Raw genomic sequence first — 19933 nt, 5'->3', positions numbered from 1 at the left:
ATGCTGCGGAAGATTGACTCTGGTTTAACAGAGTGTTTGTGAGCTAAAACATTAATGCTTTCTCATTCCACAGATGCATTCTGCCCTGCTGAGTGTGTCCATCATTTTTAATTTTCCTATTTCAGATCTCCTGTGACTGCAGCTTCTTTCTGACTTTCATGTTGAGGTTCATACTGAACAGGTGTGAAACATGGGGCACTGGTTTATATGGGTTGTTCCCAGGCACAAATACCAGGACAAACATCACAAGCTTCTGGAAATATTCCGCTCATTGAAAGGTGGCCTCTGATCGTGAGGAGGTGACCACATTCCAATCTCCTGGCAATGTGTTGAGGGACAGAAGCTTGATGTAGCCCCTTCAAAGGCATAATTGAAGATCCTGACGCCAGTGCATACTGAGGGGTAGAAACCCGTGTAAAATTCCCTGGCAGCTATTTGCTCAAGGAATGCATGTGAAGTAAAGTGTTTGTCGTGCTGATGTAATGCAAACACAATGGATGTGAACTGGCACAAACACGAAAAAACCTGGACTTGTGCAATTGCAACAGTTAGGTTATTCTCCCAAGGCTCTGGAGGTGAAGGACGACCTGCTAGAGGTTTTAAATATTCAGAGAGGCATACAGTAGACGACCAGGATCTTTGCCCCAGGGTAGAAACTTTAAATGGCAGAGAATGTGTTTTTAATATTAAAGGAAGTTTAAAGGTGAAATAGGGGCAAGGTTCAGGAACAGATATTACCCCTCAGCCATCAGACACTTGAATAAAAGAGGATAACCTCACTTGCCCCATCACTGAAATGTTCCCACAATGTATGGACTCACTTTCAAGGACTCTTCATCTCATGTTCTCAATGTTTATTGCTTATTTATTATTATTATTATTATTATTATTATTATTATTATTCCATCTTTCTTTTTGTATTTGCATAGTATATTGTATTTTGCACACGGGTTGAATGCCCAGTTGGTGTGGTCTTTCATTGATTCTGTTATAGTCATTGGATTTATTGACTATGTCCACAAGAAATTGAATCTCAGGGTTGTATATGGTGACATATTTGTACTTTGATAATAACTTTTCTTTGAATTTTGAAGTTTTTTTATGCAGAGTGTTAGCTGTCTGGAATGGGTTGCCAGGGCAGGTAGAGGAAATAAGTAGTTTGATGGAGATAAGAGGCTTTTATATAGGAAGCTACCCAGGCGGAATACAAGGTGTTGTTTCTCCAACCTGAGTGTGGCCTCATTGCGGCAATAGAGGAGACCATAGAAAGACATACCAGAATGGGAAGTAAAGTTAAAATGGGTGGCTGCTAGGAGATCCTGCATTTTCTAGTGGATGGACTGTAGGTGCTCGGCGAAGCTGTCTCTCAATGTCAGGTCTCACGGATATACAGAGGGCCACCCCAGGAGCACCAGGTACAGTAGATGACCCTAATAGACTCACAGGTGAAGTGTCGCCTCACCTAGAAGGAGTGTTTGGGGCGCTGAATGGTAGTGAGGGAGGAGGTGTAGGGGCAGGTGTAGCACTTGTTCTGCTTGCAAGGATAAATGCCAGGTGGAGATCAGTGGGGAGGGATGAATTGACAAGGGAGTTGCGTAGGGAGCGATCCTTGTAGAAAGCAGAACGTGAGGGGAAGGAAAGGTGCTTGGTGGTGGGATTTCATTGGGAGTTGGGATATTTTTAAATAGTATTGTTATTGTAACCATTTATTATCCAAGTACTGATCTGTACACCAGGTCTGCAAGGACTTCAAAACATATCATCCAAAGTCATATGTTCTTCCAATTGTCTGGCTGGTACCAACTGGCGAAAGATGTTTCCTGTGAAAGCATCCCCCTGCTCTCTGGTTGTAAAAAAATCATCTGCTGCTTCATTTGGTAATAATCAACATGCATCTTTTTATCATAGATGAGGTTTAAAGAATGAATGGGCGACACTGCATGTGTGTGCCAACAAAATATTTGTGTGTATCATAAGTTTGACACCCCATCATATTACAGATTTGAAAATTTTATGAATGAAGTATATTTATGGAATCAAACTTGAGGCGAGAATCCTCTAAATCAGTAGTTAGAGGATAGCTGGGCTAGGTAACAAGATAACTAGACAAGATTCTAACCTTCTTCCATACCCTAGGAGTAGCCTTGTGTGAGGAGTTGTCCTTCTCCCTCACACTGGTTAGATAACAACTGAACAGCATCATGGGTAAAAGTGCACAGGTCATGTTAAACCTTGCCCATTTAATGCATGTAGATGGAAGCAGAAGGTGTGGATAATCATTAAATTGAGTTAATTACAGATGATAAAATGATGAAAGGCAGGTATGAGGTGCTGGAATATTATTGGTTCATAGATTGACCTAGTGTTGGTCCAGTACTGAGTGGATTTGTTAGGGATCATTCTAGGGTTGACTTGAATTTTCTTTATTGCTTACATCCTTGACGGACATGAGGAGTAAAAACCTTTACGTTACGTCTCCGCCCCAATGTGCAATTTGCAATTTATAGTAATTTGTAATAAATAGCATGCACAACAACATAGAAATACAATTCATCAGCGTGAGTTAATCAGTTTGATGGTCTGGTGGAAGATGCTGTCTTGACAATAGACAATAGGTGCAGAAGTAGACCATTCGGCCCCTCGAGTCTCCACCACCATTCTGAGATCATGGCTGATCATTCACTATCAATACCCAGTCCCTGCCTTGTCCCCATATCCCTTGATTCCCCTATCCATCAGATATCTATCTAGCTCCTTCTTGAAAGCATCCAGAGAATTGGCCTCCACCGTCTTTCGAGGCAGTGCATTCCACACCTGCACAACTCTCTGGGAGAAGAAGTTTTTCCTCAACTCTGTTTTAAATAACTGACCTCTTATTCTCAATCCATGCCCTCTGGTACTGGACTCTCCCAACATCTGGAACATATTTCCTGCCTCAATCCTATCAAATCCTTTAATTATCTTAAACGTTTCAATCAGATCCCCTCTCATTCTCCTCAATTCCAGTGTGTACAAGTCCAATCTCTCCAATCCCTCTGCGTAAGACAGCCCTGCCATCCCAGGAATCAACCTAGTGAATCTACGCTGCACTTCCTCAATTGCCAGAATGTCCTTCCTTAAACCTGGAGACCAAAACTGTACACAATATTCCACGTGTGGTCTCACCAGGGCCCTGTCTTGGATTCGGTTGGTCCTGGCTTTTATGCTGCAGTACCGCTTCCCAGATGGTAGCAGCTGGAACAATTTGTGGTTGGGGTGACTCGGGCCCTCAATGATCCTTTGGGCCCTTTTTACACACCTGTATCTGTAAATGCCCTGAATAGTGGAAAGTTCACATCTACAGATGCGCTGGGCTGTCCGCACCACTCTCTGCAGAGTCCTGTGATTGAGGGAAGTACAGTTCCCATACCAGGCTGTGATACAGCCACTCAGGATGCTCTCAGTTGTGCCCCTGCAGGAAGTTCTTAGGATTTGGGGGCCCATACCAAACTTCTTCAACCATCTGAGGTGAAAGAGGCGCTGTTGTGCTTTTTACACTACACAGCTGGTATGTACAGACCATGTGAGATCCTTGGTGATGTATATGCCAAGGAATTTAAAGCCGTTTACCCTCTCAACCCCAGATCCATTGATGGCAACAGGGGTTAGCCTGTCTCCATTCCTTCTGTGGTCCACAACCAGCTCCTGACATTATGAATCAGAATCAGGTTTAATATCACTGGCATATGTCATGAAATTTGTTGTTAGGCTGCAGCAGTACATTGCAATACATTATAATAAAAACTAAATAGGTGTAAGTATATGTATATAAAATGTTAAATTAAATAAATAGTACAAAAAGAGAAATTAAAAAGAGTGGTGAGGTCGTGTTCATGGATTCAGTGTCCATTCAGAAATCTGATGGCAGAGGGGAAGATGCTGTTCCTGAATCATTGCATGTGTGTCTTCAGGCTCCTGTACCTCCTCCTTCAAGGTACCAATGAGAAGAGGGCATGTCCTAGGTGGTGGGGGTCCTTAAAAGATGGATGCCACCTTTTTGAGGCATCGCTCCTTGAAGATGTCCTGGATGCTGGGGAGTCAAGTGCCCATGATGGAGCTGAGTATTCACAATTTTCCATAGTTTATTTCAATCATATGCAGTAGACCCACCTCCCCCATACCGGATGGTGATGCAGCCAGTTAGAATACTCTCCATGGCACATCTGTCCAAAGTTGCAAGTGTCTTTGATGGCATATCAAATCTCCTCAAACTCCTAATGAAATATAGATGCTGTTGTGCATTCTTTGTAGCTGCATCAATATGTTGGGTCCAGGATAGATCTTCAAAGATGTTGACATCCAGGAACTTGAATCTGCTCACCCTTTCCACTGCTGATCCCTTGATGAGGACTGCTGTGTGTGCCCTTGTCTTAATCTTTCTGAAGCCCACAATCAATCCTTGGTTTTACCGACGTTGAGTTGAAGATTGTTTTTCTTTTGACACCAACTAGCTGATCTATCTCGCTTCAGTATGTCCTCTTGTCACCATCTGAAATTCTGCCAGCGGTATAGGATAGGATAATTATGGATGAACTAAAATAAGAAGAAGTCTTCAAGAAAGAAAACCCTGCCACTTAATGCACAGTGCAGGACAGATCCCCTTTGTCTCTTAACCTTCTGGTTAGGTGATTATTCATTGAGCCACCCCTCAGCTCCATAACAGAAAGGGGTATGTTTTGGGTGCCTGTTTTTTTTGGAACAGACGCCAGTATTGAATAGTCAAAGTGGTTCTGCTTGTTGGGATGTGCTACCATTGTAGTTTTGTATATTTATCTGACTATGTTCTATATGTTAAATTTAAGTAGGTGATTAGAGCAATTATAAGTTAATTATTTATTGTTATCTTTGTATTGAAGAATGACAGTGATATTTTCTTGGATTCTTTCTCCTGACCGTTCACTGTATGAACAAACACTTTTATATTTCTCAATTACAGCTTCAATGGCACTTAGTTTTAGTTCAGTCACAAGTCTATTCGCTATTCAAAGTAGATACATCATGCCTTATATTGTTTCCTCCGTTCAAATCCACAATACAGCACCTCATTTGCACAGCTATCTCTAGTAAAAGGCATGCCAGAGCCCAGGGGAGTTTTTATTGTGGATTCAATGACATTGTGTACTGCAGGGATAAGAATGTCTGTGAACCATGGTGATTCAGGGCACATAATTCAGGCGAAATTTGACCGTCAGTTTACATTGGATTGCTTCAAATTGATCCCAATAGATTTGCATCAAGTGCATTGTCAGATTTTGGGACCTTTTAGGTCCTTTGCCATCTTTAATTAGCTGCCTGGAGTAGGAGCCTATTGTCCTCGCTGTGGCTCACAGCAAGGATTTGCCCATGTCATTAGCAGGCATTCTGGGAGCTGAAGCTTAAGAGAAGTGTTCAGCTCAACCTGGACTGTTTGCCTTCAGGAGTGTTTTTCGGTCTCCAAGCAATGCGTCTCAGCCGGAAACATTGACTGTTTACTCTTTTCATAGTCGCTGCCCGGCCTGCCGAGTTCCTCCAGCATTTTGTGTGTGTTGCTCTGGATTGGATATATGCATGACATGGCTTGACTACATATCAACCTTTTTTAGTCAAAATAATTTTAATGCTTTGGCAATGTGCTAACCCCGTATGGCACAACCTACAGGTTTATTTTTAAACAGGTTGGAATGGTACTGCAGTTGAACACTGACACAGATGTGGCAGTGAACAATTTAAATGATGTACTGGACTATAGTTCTTATCTCTAGTGTGCATAACAAATGTGAGGTGAACCGCACAGAACAGTAAGGTTTGCAAGATAACGAGTGGAACAAAGGAAGCATAGATGAAACAGGAGTAAGCTTTGAGACCTTTTAGTCTCTTCCAACATTAAATCATGGATTGATTTGTTTCAACTCCATTTATTTGTGATGGCTCCATAAACATTAATGCCCAAGCCAAACAAACATTTATGAATCACAGTTTTGTTTTCTGTTTATTTACTTCATCGAACGGGATCAGCAGAACACTCAAATAGATCATCCTTTCTAGACCAAAATAAAAAAAAAGCCTTGTCTGTGCAGCCTGACCTAGTAATTTAACTGTTTTAGCCCTGATGAACAAGTACTGCAGTTCTCCAAAGTAAACATACCCTTCCTGACTGTCATGCTGAGAAACAGATTCTTTCTCCAGATAATAGGTGCCTTCTTTTCCTTTTGATCATCACTGTAAGATTTTGGGCTCAGACAGCAGCATGGCTGAATCGTTCTGCTTTTCTGCTGTCATTGAATGACACCACTGTCACAGTTGTCAACCCTACTAGGTTTCAGCAGGCTCCAGCGATCATGCGGCAATCTGTCAATCAGCCTTGTCCCAAATGAGTGCAGGCCTTTGATGAACTGCTAATGAGGGGAGCTGAATGCCTTTCAGTGAACAGAACAACAGCGAGCTGCCACTCAAGCAAAGATCCTAGGACACTGCTGATTTTTAAATGGTGCTTAGAAATGTCTGTGTGTGTGTTGAGACCTGGATACCTGTTGTGTATGTGAACGGCTGAGAATGCTCTATGTAATGTTCATCCCAGTGTTTTGTATTGTTGAGTCAAAATAATGTGGGCAACACATGGGGTTCATTGCAAATGCCCAGAATACTTGTGGGACACACAGGATATTCAGGAGGACACTATGAATGTAACTAAGTAACTCCAGATACTCTATCTCACTTATTTCCTCTCCTATCAGATTCCTTCCTCTCCAGCCCTTGACCTTCCTGTCTTCACCTATCACCTTCTAGCTATCCTCCTTCCCCTTCCCCTACCCTTTTAGTTGAGCATCTTCCCCCTTCCTTTCCAGTCCTGAAGAAGTGTCTCGACTTGAAACATCGACTGCTTAGTCATCTTAATAGATGCTGCCTGCTTTACTGAGTTCCTTCAGCATTTTGTGTGTGTTAATTAGGTGAACTAATGTGGTTTATGTTCTTGTGGGTGATGGTGAAGAGTACTCCATGAAAATCTGAATGTTCAGCCCAATAACCTCCCTTCTCTGTCCATCCCATCTGGTCAAAAAGACTTTCCTCTTCCTACATTCAATATTTTTATGATTAAAATGGCAATGTTCAAAATATGCAATTTCTATTGATTCCCCTATGATTTTTTCATCTGCATGTGCCAGTGCCCAGTTTTGCAATCTTTAAATCCTGAAGACATAAGGACAATCCTGACAAAGCTAGCAATTTAGACAATCCTGGTGCTCTATGGAGTAGACAGGGTTAATAATAAAGTGATTTTAAGAAGGAGTCTGACAATCAATTGGACAACCAGTTGAAAGGATGGTTGTGAACTGCTCGGCCACTTACATGACCCAAAGCTGTGCTTTCTGGTCCTGTTCATTAGACCATAATATGTGGGAGCAGGATTAGGCCATTTGGCCCATCGAGGCTGCTCCATTATTTCATCAAGGTTGATTCATTTCCCTCTCAACCCTAATCTCCTGCCTTTTCCCTGTACCCCTTCATGCCCTGACTAATCAAGAACCTATCAACCTCTGCCTGTGGCAACAAACTCCACAGATTCACCACACTCTGGTTAAAGAAATTACTCAACTTCATTCTAAAAAGACTCCCTTCTATTCTGAGGCTATGTCCTCTGGTCTTGGGCTTCTCCACTATAGGAAACATCTTCTCCACATCCACTCTACTGAGGCCTTTCATCATTCAATAGTTTTCAATGAGGTCACCCTCTTTCTTCTAAACTGCAGTGAGTACAGGCCCAGAGCCATCAAACACTCAACTCTGGAATAATTTTCCTAAACTTCCTTGCACTATAGTAATGAGTTAAATCTAAAATGCTGAATATAAAGAGGTGATTAAAAATCTTCTACCTTTCTGTTTGCAAGATTGTTTGTGTTCTTTCTGAGCCAATAACATTAAGCACATGCTGTTGGAAAACTTTGGAGTTTATTTATGAAAAAATAAATGCTTTAACTCTAATTAACCAACACTTAAGTATTTGCAATGTTTTCTAAATTTACTGAATGTATCATCAGTGTTGCCTTTCTTGGTGCTGAACAAAATATTGGCTGCAATCTCAGCACTGATCCAAGAGACATTAAATTCTTCTCTTTAATGTCTCTTTTCAGGGTGGCTGGGGTTCTGTCAGAGTTCGCAATCTGCACCTGTACTCAGACTGCATTTTTTCACGATAGATGAGTTCCTGTTCCCGGAGCTCACAGACAGGACATTTTCGACATATCCAAGAGCAGCCTGGAAGACACACACCTTTGGGATGCGGCCATGTGGGCAACCGATTCCATGCCGGTGTTGCCACCTGAGACATCTTGGGAGAAATGGAACACCGTGATGGCAGATGTGGCTGGCAGAGACCTCTGTGTTCGAGCGCTCTCTCTCTCTCTCTCAATGGTGGGATGAGTTTGCTGCCGATTCTCAAGTTGGAGAATTTCAGAATAAAAAAGCAAAATGGTAGTCTGTAACATTGTAACAGCAACTGTTTGTTGGTCTCCCCTCTTACTGTGGGATGGGTGATACTTCTCAAACCCCTGTTAATGAGAGAGAGAGAGCCTGTGGCTGTTGAATTGGTGTGTAAACAATGGTCTTTGTTGGACTGCAGATCATGGTCTCTCCTTGGGGTCTTTGATGTTGCTTGCTTTCTGGGTGCTGGGTGCTGATGCTTCCTGCTGGAATGGGTGGGGATGGGGAGGGGGGAAGTACATGCTTTGCATGGGAGGCGGGGAGAGGAGGCTTTGGGGTTCTATGTTTTTTCTGTCATTCATTCTTTGGGATTCTTTTCTGCTTTTGTAGATGTCTGCACAGAGTAAGAATTTCAGGTTGTATACTCTATACATTCTCTGATATTAAATGCAACTATTGAACCATATATATGAAAGAGATTTCATTCCACTGCAGAGCAACAGACAATTTGCCGGTTAATGACAGTGTCAGACATATGGGCATTCAAGTATAGTATGCATCCTATTAATCACAATCTTCATATCAGGACTATATATAACAGCTAGCTACTAGATAGATTGTTACCACATTGATATAAATGTTCTTTTTGTTTCCAAGTACATACTCAAGTACCAATTGAATTAACCAAGTACACTGCCAAGTTCAGCATTTTACAAATTATAAAATTTTGTTCATATGATGTGTATCTTACCACATGCAATTCCACATCTTTATAAAATAATTAAATTAATTATTAGGCATGGTGTACACATACTGTTGGGTTCAGTGCACAAGACTATAAGATATAGGAACAGATCCATATACTCTTGCTGGCATTTGGCATTGGACATTTTCAATATACACATGTTATATGCAATATAATTTTTAGCATCATATCCATATAAGTGTGATAAAACCATTTTAAGACACTGTAAATACAGTAAATGTAAGACTTTCAGTTCCAATCTAAGACCAGATCAAAATCCATGAAACAACTGGATGCAGGTTGCCTTCTTGTGGTGGGAGTGTTAAAGTGAGATTCATACTCAGAGAATAGCAAGCCTCTTTGTAATATCTCCAGTGCTTCAGTGATTTTTTTTTCTTATCTAATACTGATCAACATCACCAGAGCTAAATCTGTTAGAGCAAGGCATGCACATTGAAGTAACCAGTTGAACTTAAGAGAATCCAAGTCATTGTAAGATGAAGGAGTTATACATAAATGCCTTCTTGGTTGAAGACAGAAATCAATGTGCTTGGAAGATCTTTTGTTTTGGCTTGAAATATTCCACGGTTCAGCGAGTCTAAATAGAGCAGAGGATCTGAGGAAGAAGAGAAGAAAGATCGATGAAAAATACAAATTACCTTAGTGTAAGATGCGTCAAAGAATCAAAAAAGAAAATGTCAATAACTTCCTTGATCAGTAATTAAAATTTGATTGGAAGTAAATTGTAAACAGCTAATTGTAAACACTGCTTACTGATTGGATCACTATAGCACCCCAAATCCTCCTCTGATCAGCAATGAAATACACTCAGTGGCCACCTTATTAGGTACACCTGGACACCTGCTCCTTATTGCAAATATCTAATCAACCAATCAGGTGGCAGCAATTCAATGCATAAACGCATGCAGGCATGGTCAAGAGGTTCAGTTGTTGTTCAGAGCAAACATCAGAATGGGGGAAGAAATGTGATCTAAGTGACTTTGACCGTGGAATGATTGTTGGTGCCAGACAGGGTGGTTTGAGTATCTCAGAAACTGCTGAGCTCCTGGGATTTTCAATAGTTCCACAGCTCCATTTAATATCAGAGAATGTATACAATATACAACCTGAAATTCTTACTCTTCACAGGTATCCACAAAAACAGGAGTATCCAAGAATGAATGACAGTAAAAACATTAGAACCCCAAAGCTTCCCTACTCCTTCCTCCACATACAAGCAGCAGCAAAGTATCAACACTCTCCTCCCCAACGTATTTGAGAAAATAATAGCATCAGCACCCACCACCCATCAAGCAAGCAAAAGCAAAGCCCTCAAGAGAGACTATGATCAGCAGTACAGAAAAACCAATCATTTACCCAACCAATTCGACATACCACAGGCACTCTCCCTCCTTAGTAATGGGGCAGAGAGGTGTCGCGCAGCAAGAGGGGAACCAACATACACAACAGTCTCCAGAGTTTACAGAGAAAGGTGCAAAAAATTTTAAAAAAACATCCATTGAGTGGCAGTCCTGTAGGAGAAAATGCCTTGTTATGAGAAGGGTCAGAGGAGAACAGCCAAGCAACTTCAAGCTGATAGGAAGGCCACATTAACTCAAATAACCATACGTTACAATAGTGCTGTGCAGAAGAACATCTCTGGATGCACAATACCTTGAGCCTAGAAGCAGATGGACTACAACAGCAGAAGATCATGAACGTGCACTCAGCGGCCATTTTATTATGTACAGAAGGTACATTCACAACAGACCAGTTTTTGCTGTGAATGGCAATCAGATAATCACCAAAGTTTGGACTTTGACTTTTCCATTAACTTATATTGGGATTTGTGTGGAAGCTCAGTTTATGTTAGATTTCCAAATTGTACACTGTCATCACCAGGACATTGGAGACCCAAATGTATGTATCCCAAACCAACTAGGATGAAAATTAATGAGCAGCATGTGGAAATTAAGATAATAATTCAATGTCAAATCTGGATTGTCAAGTAAAGAGAGCAAATAAAAGATTGGATGAGAGAAAGCTAAAGGACACCAAATCAGTACATGCAGCTCAACACACCTGAAAGGGGAGCCAGAATTTGAATTATGTCCTTTCAGTGCAGCTTTAGGAAGAGTAGTAATCTTTGAGTACTACTCTTGATCTCAAGCAGTAATCTTTGAGTTTTTTTTTAATAGTTAACTGTGTATATGCCAGAGGTTGCTATTTGATTTGTACATGAATTATGATGATGAGTATTAGCGACCCTCTATTTTCCTAGCAGATCCAGCTCAACTACATAAGTGTAACCCTCTCACATAACAAACATGGCTCATTAGACAACTCTGCTAACAGCCACATAACTCAGCGGTGAAAAGGCCACCTTCAGTAAGAAGCACACATCTAGGGATGGTATGACTCGGGTTCAACCAAACAGAAAAGTTAGAATGTTCTGATGAGAGAACGAAAATTGTGGTGAATGCTGTATAGGTACTGCCCCATGCAAAGTTAAAATTTACCAGGAAATAACAGGTCATGCAGCAGCATACAATTACAGTAGAAGTATATTGACCAGTATTTCAACTTTAACAAACAGTTAACAGAAAGGGGCCATTAAAGTTAAATCAGTTTGAATGTGCACATAAACATTGGAGCTTGTTTTTCTGGTAGTTGGGAATATCACTTTACTCATGGCACTGAACTCCCATTACCAGACACAGGTTGAACTTCCCTTGAAAAATGTCATAAACACACTGGCTAACTCAGAAGCATTAGCGCTTCTTCCTTGAAACTATTTACAGAAAGCACTCCTTGTAATAGGAATTCCTCTCTGAGTGAGAGCCTCCAAATATTTTCCCTTGTGCTTCTCTTCACACCTCTTAACAAAAGGCCCCAAACCAGACTACTATACTTCAGAAATCTGATCCCACCCAGCACTCTATATCTTCAGTAGTATCCCACAGGGCAGAATGTTACAACACGTTACCAGAACAAATCCGACTGGCTGACACCACATTCCTAAATTCTGCAAATGGACCCTTAACTTTAGCTGAAGCCAAAACACTAGTCTATGAAGCCCATCTATCAGGAAACATTCACTGCATTCACACAAAAACTGCTAAAATACAAATACCTCACAGCATAGCAGTAGAAATACAATAAAGTATGTTCTTAACCTGGGCATTACATTCTCTCCCCAGGGTATTACATAAGGAATGAAATTCTCCCATTCTGGTGTAATATTTCCTTCACCCATATTGACCACCTCTACCACTTTCTTATGAGCACCAGCTGATATGGCTCTTACTGTCATACAACATTGTGTTCTCTAACACTGCCCCATTGCAGACACTTTTGCTTAGTACTTCATTAAAAGATTCAAAGTATTTTTGAAGTATGTATACAGAATATTGTTACGAACCTGTAACAATTTAGAAACGAACCAGCAGCTATAGAGTTTACACTTGGAGTCTGGTTTTGATGTTAAAACCATTATCCTTATTCGTGACTACTTATAATATTGTCACTTAAACAAGATAAACAAAAGTTAAAAGTGTTATGTGTATAAATGTGTGTAAATATAACTCCGAAACTATCGAGCCTGGGGGAACAAGGCTTAGAGTCTTGAGATGGTAAAGTAGGAAAGTTCGGTAATCCAAGGAATAAATGATGGGAGAGAGATATTTATAACCCAAGGTAAAATGTAGAGAGAAGGCAATTACATTGAATTCCACAGATTCCATGATGGTAATTAATAAATATCAGTTATCAAAGATCCTCCATGGAGCTGTTCCAAATCCACACGCAAATTACCATCAACGTGATCTGTCACAGGGATGTCGTCTTCAAGGGGTCACCACATAACATACCCAGGCAAGGGTTAACTTTGAGTGGTCCCAAAGGACATTCCTAACTCCACTCCTATGGATTATATGGAGTGACAGCTACACATTCGACGTGCACTGGATCGATAATCAACCCACCCTTGTGGGTCACGCAGAGTTCCAAATTCCAGCTTCGACAAGCTGGAGCTGCTACCTTTTCCAGGTTCACTCTTCTCTCTCTCTCTCCTCTTCTGATTTCTGACTGTGACTGTCTGTGTCCTTGTTTGAAAGGTAAACAAGCTGCGAGTCAGTCAGTGAACAACATCATAGTCCTGCCTCGCTGAATTCAGCACTCTTTTAAAGTGACAGTCCACAGTAACTGAAACACTACAACCCTAAGATTTATCCTCCCACAGGTAGTCAGGAAATAAAGAAACACCATGAAACCAGTTCAAAGAAAACATCAAACACCGAACGTGTGAAAAATGAATGAACAACAAACAGCAGAAAGTGAGCAAACAACACATAGAATATCAAATATCAATCTAGGAGTCCAGTAGTATTCCAGTTGCACTTTTACAGATTGTCGGGTGCAATGTTGTGGCCATCACTGAATTGTGGCTCAAAGATGGTTGTAGTTGGGAGCTGAATATCCAAGGTTACACCTTTTTGTTTCGGAGGGATAGGAATGTGGGCAGAGGTGGGTGGCGTGGCTTTGCTGGTAAAGAATAGCATGAAATTATTAGAAAGATGGGAAATAGGATCAGAAGATACTGAACCCTTGTGGGTTGGGTTAAGAAAATGCAAGGGTAAAATTACCCTTATGGCAGTTATATACAGGCTCCAAACAGTCGCTGGGATGTGGACTACAATGAGAAATAGAAAATGCATGTCCAAAGGCTAGTCATGGGAGATTTTAACATGCAGGTAGACTGGGAAAATTAGGTTCATAACGGACCTCAAGAGAGTGAATTTGTTGAATGCCTGAGGGATGGCTTTTTCGAGCAGTTTGTAGTTGAGTCTTCCAGGGGATCAACTATACCGGATTGGGTGTTATGTAATGAACTGGAGGCAGTTGGGGAGCTTAATGAAAAGGGATGCTTAGGAGGCAGTGATCACAATATGATTGAGTTCAACTTGAAATTTGATAGGGAGAAAGTAAAATCTGACATAGCAGTATTTCAATGGAGTAAAGGAAATTACAGTGGGATGAGAGAAGAGTCGGCCAAAGTAAATTGGAAGGAGCTGCTAGCAGAGATGACAGCAGAGCAGCGATGGCTTGAGTTTCTGGGGAAAATGAGGAAGGTGGAGGATGGATGTTTTCCAAAAACAAAGAAATACTCAAATGGCAAAATAGTACAAGCACGGCTGAAAAGGGAAGTCAAAGCTAATGCAAAAGCAAAAGGGAGGACATACAACAAAGCAAAAATTCGTGTGAAGATAGAGGACTGAGAAGATTTTAAAAATCGACAGAAAACAGCTAAAAGAATCACTAGAAGGGAAAAGATGAAATAAGAAAGAAATTTAACAAACAATATCAAGGTGGACAGAAAAAGCTTTTTCAAATATATAAAAATTAAAAGAGATGAGAGTGGGTATGGGGCCGGTAGAATATTAGGCCAGAGAAATAATAATGAGGGACAAGGAGATGGCAGATAAACTAAGTGAGTATTTTGCATCAGTCTTCACTGTGGAAGACACTAGCAGTGTGCCAGGTGTTGAAGGGTGTGAGGTAAGAGAAGTCAGTGCATTTAATATTACAAGGGAGAAGGTGTTCAAAAAGCTGAAAGAACTAAGGGTACATAAGTTACCCAGACCAGATGAGCTGCACCCTAAAGTTCTGAAAGAGGTAGTGGTAGAGATTGTGGAGGTATTTGTAATGATCTTTAAATAATCATTGGACTCTGGTATGGTTCTGGAGGACTGGAAAATTGCAAATGTCACTCTTTAAGAAAGGAGGGAGGCAGCAAAAAGGAAATTATAGACCAGTTAGTCTGACCTCAGTGGTTGGGAAGATGTTAGAGTCAATTGTTAAGGATGAGATTATGGAGTACTTGGTGACGCAGGACAAGATAGGACAAAGTCAGTATGGTTTCCTCAAGGGAAAATCTTGCCTGATGAACTTTTTGGAATTCTTTGGGAAAATTACAAGTAGGATAGATAAAGGAGATTCAGTAGATGCTGTATATTTGGATTTTCAGAAGGCATTTGACAAGGTGTCATACACGTAGCTGCTTACCAATTTAAAAGCCCATGTTGTTACAGGAAAGTTAGTAGCATGGTTCGAGCATTGGCTGATTGGTAAGAGACAGCGAGAGGGAATAAAAGTATCCTTTTCTAGATGGTTGCCGATGACTAGTGGTGTTCCACAGGGGTCAGTGTTGAGACTACTTCTTTTTATGCTTTAGATGAAGGTATAGATGTTTTGCTGCCAAGATGATATGAAGATTGGTGGAAGGGCAGATAGTTTGTGGAAACTGGTTGGCTGCAGAAGGAATTAGACAGAGTAGCAGAATGGGCAAATGAAATGCAATGTTGGAAAATGCATGGTCGTGCACTTTGGTAGAAGACATAAATGTGCAGACTATTTTCTAAATGGGGAGAAAATCCAAATATCTGAGATGCAAAGGGATTTGGGAGTCCTTGTGCAGAACATACTAAAGGTTAACTTGCAGGTTGAGTCAGTGGTGAAGAAGGCAAATGCAATGTTAGCATTCATTTCAAGAGGTCCAGAATATATAAGTTGGGATGTGATGCTGAGGATTTATGAGGCATTGGTGAGGTCTCACCTTGAGTATTGTGGACAGTTTTTGGCTCATTTGGTGAGGGTTCGGTGGAGGTTCATAAGGCTGATTCTGGGAATGAAAGTGTTATTATTATATGAGGAATGCTTTTTTGATGCTCTGGGTCTGTATTACCTGGAATTCAGAAGGATGAGGGGGGATCTCACTGAAACCTTTCGAATGTTGAAAGGCCTAGACAGAGTAGATGTGGAAAGCATGTTTCACATGGTGGTGAGTCTAGGACAAGTAGGCATAGCCTCAGGATAGAGGGGTGAGAAGAGGTTAAAACAGAGGTGAGAAGAAATTTCTTTTGCCAGAGGGTAGTGAATTTGTGGAATTTGTTACCACAGGCTGCTGTGGAGATCAAGTTGTTGGGTGTATTTAAGACGGAGTTTGATAAGGGTTCTTGATTGGCCATACAATCAAAGGTTATGGGGAGAAGACCGGGGAGTGGGGCTAAGAAGGGACAATAAGGATCAGCCATAATTGAATGGTGGAGTAGATGGGCTAGATGGCCTAATTCTGCTCCTATGTCTTAAGGTCTATTCAGTTTAGTTCAGTTCAGCATCATGCTGCTAGCCCACTGCAGACCACAGAGCAAAGCATTCTTTGCCAAAGTGCCCCAGACCACTTTGATCAAACCACTCAAAGCAGCAAAAAAACAGTAACACATGCAATGTGAACCCCAAAGACCCCAAAATGAGCCCACGCCTCTCTGAACAATCCTCGCAACACCAATTCCAAGACTCCTGCACTTTCCTCCGACAGGGAGAGGAAGACCAGTCCAACGCAGGCAGGTGGTGCCGAATGCCTGCTCAATCTCCACTCTCATCCTCGTTGACCTCAACCTTGTATAACGCCTCATTCGGAGAAAAGTAATGGAGTTGATCATGGGCTCACACCCTCACCACCTCATTAGTGGAGGTATACTAATCTGTCTACCTTTTTAGATAGATATATTTGATCTTAAAGTGATATTGAGGAAGAGAGAACTTGTGCAGTGCTGGTGTGATGAAAATCTGCTATCAAGTTAGTTTATCAGTTATCACTTCTGATAGCCCGTGTAATGTTCACCTTTGTAAGTGTTTTGCTGCTTTGCATATTCAAAAAATAATGATTGCATTTCAAAGATAGCATGTTGATTGTGAAGTCCTTTGGGGTGTCCTGACGGTATTGCTGGGTGCTATGCAAATGTAAGCATGGCCTTTAAAATCTTGTGCAGATCATGAAAAAGGCAAGAAACATCAAAGAGTGCATGTTACCATGATAGTTAAGGTATATATAAGAAAGATATGCTGTATATCAGAAAAGTGGTGACGATCACGAGAATGAAGACTATTCAAAGGTACATTTAATATCAGAGAAATGTATACAATATACATCCTGAAATGCTTTTCCTTCACAACCATACATGAAAGAGAAGCGCGCCCCCAAAGAATGAATGACAGTTAAATGTTAGAACCCCAAAGTCTCCCCCAGCCCCCCTCCCTCCCTCACGTAAGTGGCAGCAAACAATGATGCCCCTCCCCCCACCAGCAAAAATAAAAGCATCAGTACCTACCATCAAGCAATCAAGCGTGCAGCAAAGGTCACAGACTTGCAGCACCCCAAAGACTGCTCATTCACCCAATATTCGACATGCTCTCTTTCTCTCTAATAAGGGAGAAAGAGATGTCTCCATTCATTTGACCATATAACCATATAACAATTACAGCACGGAAACAGGCCATCTTGGCCCTTCTAGTCCATGACGAACGCTTACACTCACCTAGTCCCACTGGCCTACCCGCACTCAGCCCATAACCCTCCATTCCTTTCCTGTCCATATACCTATCCAATTTTACTTTAGATGACAAAATTGAACTTGGCTCTACCACTTCTACTGGAAGCTCATTCCACACAGCTACCATTCTCTGAGTAGAGAAATTCCCCCTTGTGTTACCCTAAACTTTTGCCCCCAACTCTCAAATCATGTCCTCTTGTTTGAATGTCCCCTACTCTCAATGGAAAAAGCCTATCCACGTCAACTCGATCTATCCTCCTCATTATTTTAAATACCTCTATCAAGTCCCCCCTCAACCTTTTATGCTCCAAAGAATAAAGACCTAACTTGTTCAGCCTTTCCCTGTAACTTAGGTGCTGAAACCCAGGTAACATTCTAGTAAATCTTCTCTGTACTCTCTCTATTTTGTTGACATCTTTCCTATAATTCGGTGACCAGAACTGTACACAATGCTCCAAATTTGGCCTTACCAATGCCTTGCACAATTTTAACATTACATCCCAACTCCTACACTCAATACTCTGATTTATAAAGGCCAGCATACCAAAAACTTTCCTCACCACCCTGTCCACATGAGATTCCACCTTCAGGGAACTATGCACCATTATTCCTAGATCACTCTTTTCCACTGCATTCTTCAATGCCCTACCATTTACCATGTATGTCCTATTTGGATTATTCCTACCAAAATGTAGCACCTCACACTTGTCAGCATTAAACTCCATCTGCCATTGTTCAGCCCACTCTTCTATCTGACGTAAATCTCTCTGCAAACTTTGAAAACCTACTTCATTATCCACAACGCCACCTACCTTAGTATCATCTGCATACTTACTAACCCAATTTACCACCCCATCATCCAGATCATTAATATATATGACAAACAACATTGGACCCAGTACAGATCCCTGAGGCACACCACTAGTCACTGGCCTCCAATCTGACGAACAGTTATCCACTTCTACTCTCTGACATCTTCCATCCAGCCACTATTAAATCCATTTTACTACTTCAATATTAATACCTAATGATTGAAACTTCCTAATTAACTTTCTGTGTGGAACCTTGTCAAAGGGCTTACTGAAGTCCATATAGACAACATCCACTGCTTTACCCTCGTCAACTTTCCTCGTAACCTCTTCAAAAAATTCAGTAAGATTTGTCAAACATGACCTTCCATGAACAAATCCATGCTGACTATTCCTAATCAGACCCTGTCTATCCAGATAATTATATATACCATCTCTAAGAATACTTTCCATTAATTTACCCACCACTGACGTCAAACTGATAGGCTGGTAATTGCTAGGTTTACTCTTAGAACCCTTTTTAAACAATGGAATCACATGAGCAATACGCCAATCCTCCGGCACCATCCCTGTTTCTAATGACATTTGAAATATTTCTGTCAGAGCCCCTGCTATTTCTACACCAACTTCTCCCAAGGTCCTAGAGAATATCCTGTCAGGATCCAGAGATTTATCCCCATTCTGACATGTCAGTCCATGCCCTCCTCTTGTGGCATGATGAAGTCTCCCTCATGGCGGAGGACCAACAGTTTATATTCCATCCTGGTAGCCTCCTACCTGATGGCATAAATATAGACTTCTCCTTCTGGTAAAAATATCCCTCTTCCTCCTCTCACTTCTTCTTTTCCCCACTCTGGCCTCTTACCTCTTCTCAACTGCCTATCAACATCAACTCCCCCTAGGTCCCCTCCTTCTTCCCTTTCTCCCGTGTCCACTCTCCTCTCCTATCAGATTCCTACCTCTCCAGCCTTTTACCTTTCTCACCCACCTGGCTTTGCCTATCACCTTCCAGCTCTCCTCCTTCTCCTCCCTGCAGCTTCTCATTCTGATGATTTCTCCCTTCCTGAAGAAGGGTCTTGGCTCAAAACGTTGACTGTTAATTCATTTCCAAGGATGCTGCCCGACCAGCTGAGTTCCTCCAGAATTTTGTGTCTGTTGTGTTAGGAGACTGTTTGGTTTCAATGCAGTACAGATAGAGTAAAACACTGAAGACAAAGCCATAGTCTTAGCTAAGCTTAGATCTTTTGCACACCTTGCATTTACTTCACTGCAAGGGTATGGTTACCATCCAGGCCCTAAACTCCAGGCATACCACTTTAAAGGAATCTCTTCCCCGCCCCCTTCCACAATCCTCATCACCTCCAGCACACCATTCCGCAAACTGACCACTGTTTGCTGGAGTAGAACTGCCTGATATAACACCCAAGTTTCATTGTGAGTCATTTCAGATTTCCCACTTCACTTTCTCCCTTTGGACTGTGAGAGGAAACTGGAGCACTTGGAGGAAACCCACAGGGTCACGGGGAGAACATATAAACTCCTTATAGACAGTG

The 19933-nt window shown here is 41.4% G+C and overlaps 1 protein-coding gene across 1 annotated transcript in view; it reads right to left on the bottom strand.

The window, feature by feature from the left end:
* Positions 1-7905: 7905 nt before the first annotated feature.
* The window catches only part of LOC132395728 (ras association domain-containing protein 8-like), a 251896-nt gene continuing 239868 nt past the window's right edge, over positions 7906-19933 (bottom strand). The window contains exon 5 of the mRNA XM_059972685.1: positions 7906-9797. Coding sequence (XP_059828668.1) covers positions 9688-9797 — 110 coding nt within the window. The 3' untranslated portion in view covers positions 7906-9687. The remainder of the gene's footprint in view (positions 9798-19933) is intronic.

The sequence above is a fragment of the Hypanus sabinus genome, chromosome 6 (assembly GCF_030144855.1).
Source record: "Hypanus sabinus isolate sHypSab1 chromosome 6, sHypSab1.hap1, whole genome shotgun sequence".
Taxonomy (NCBI): Eukaryota; Metazoa; Chordata; class Chondrichthyes; order Myliobatiformes; family Dasyatidae; genus Hypanus; species Hypanus sabinus.
This window is presented reverse-complemented; position numbering and strand designations above follow the sequence as displayed.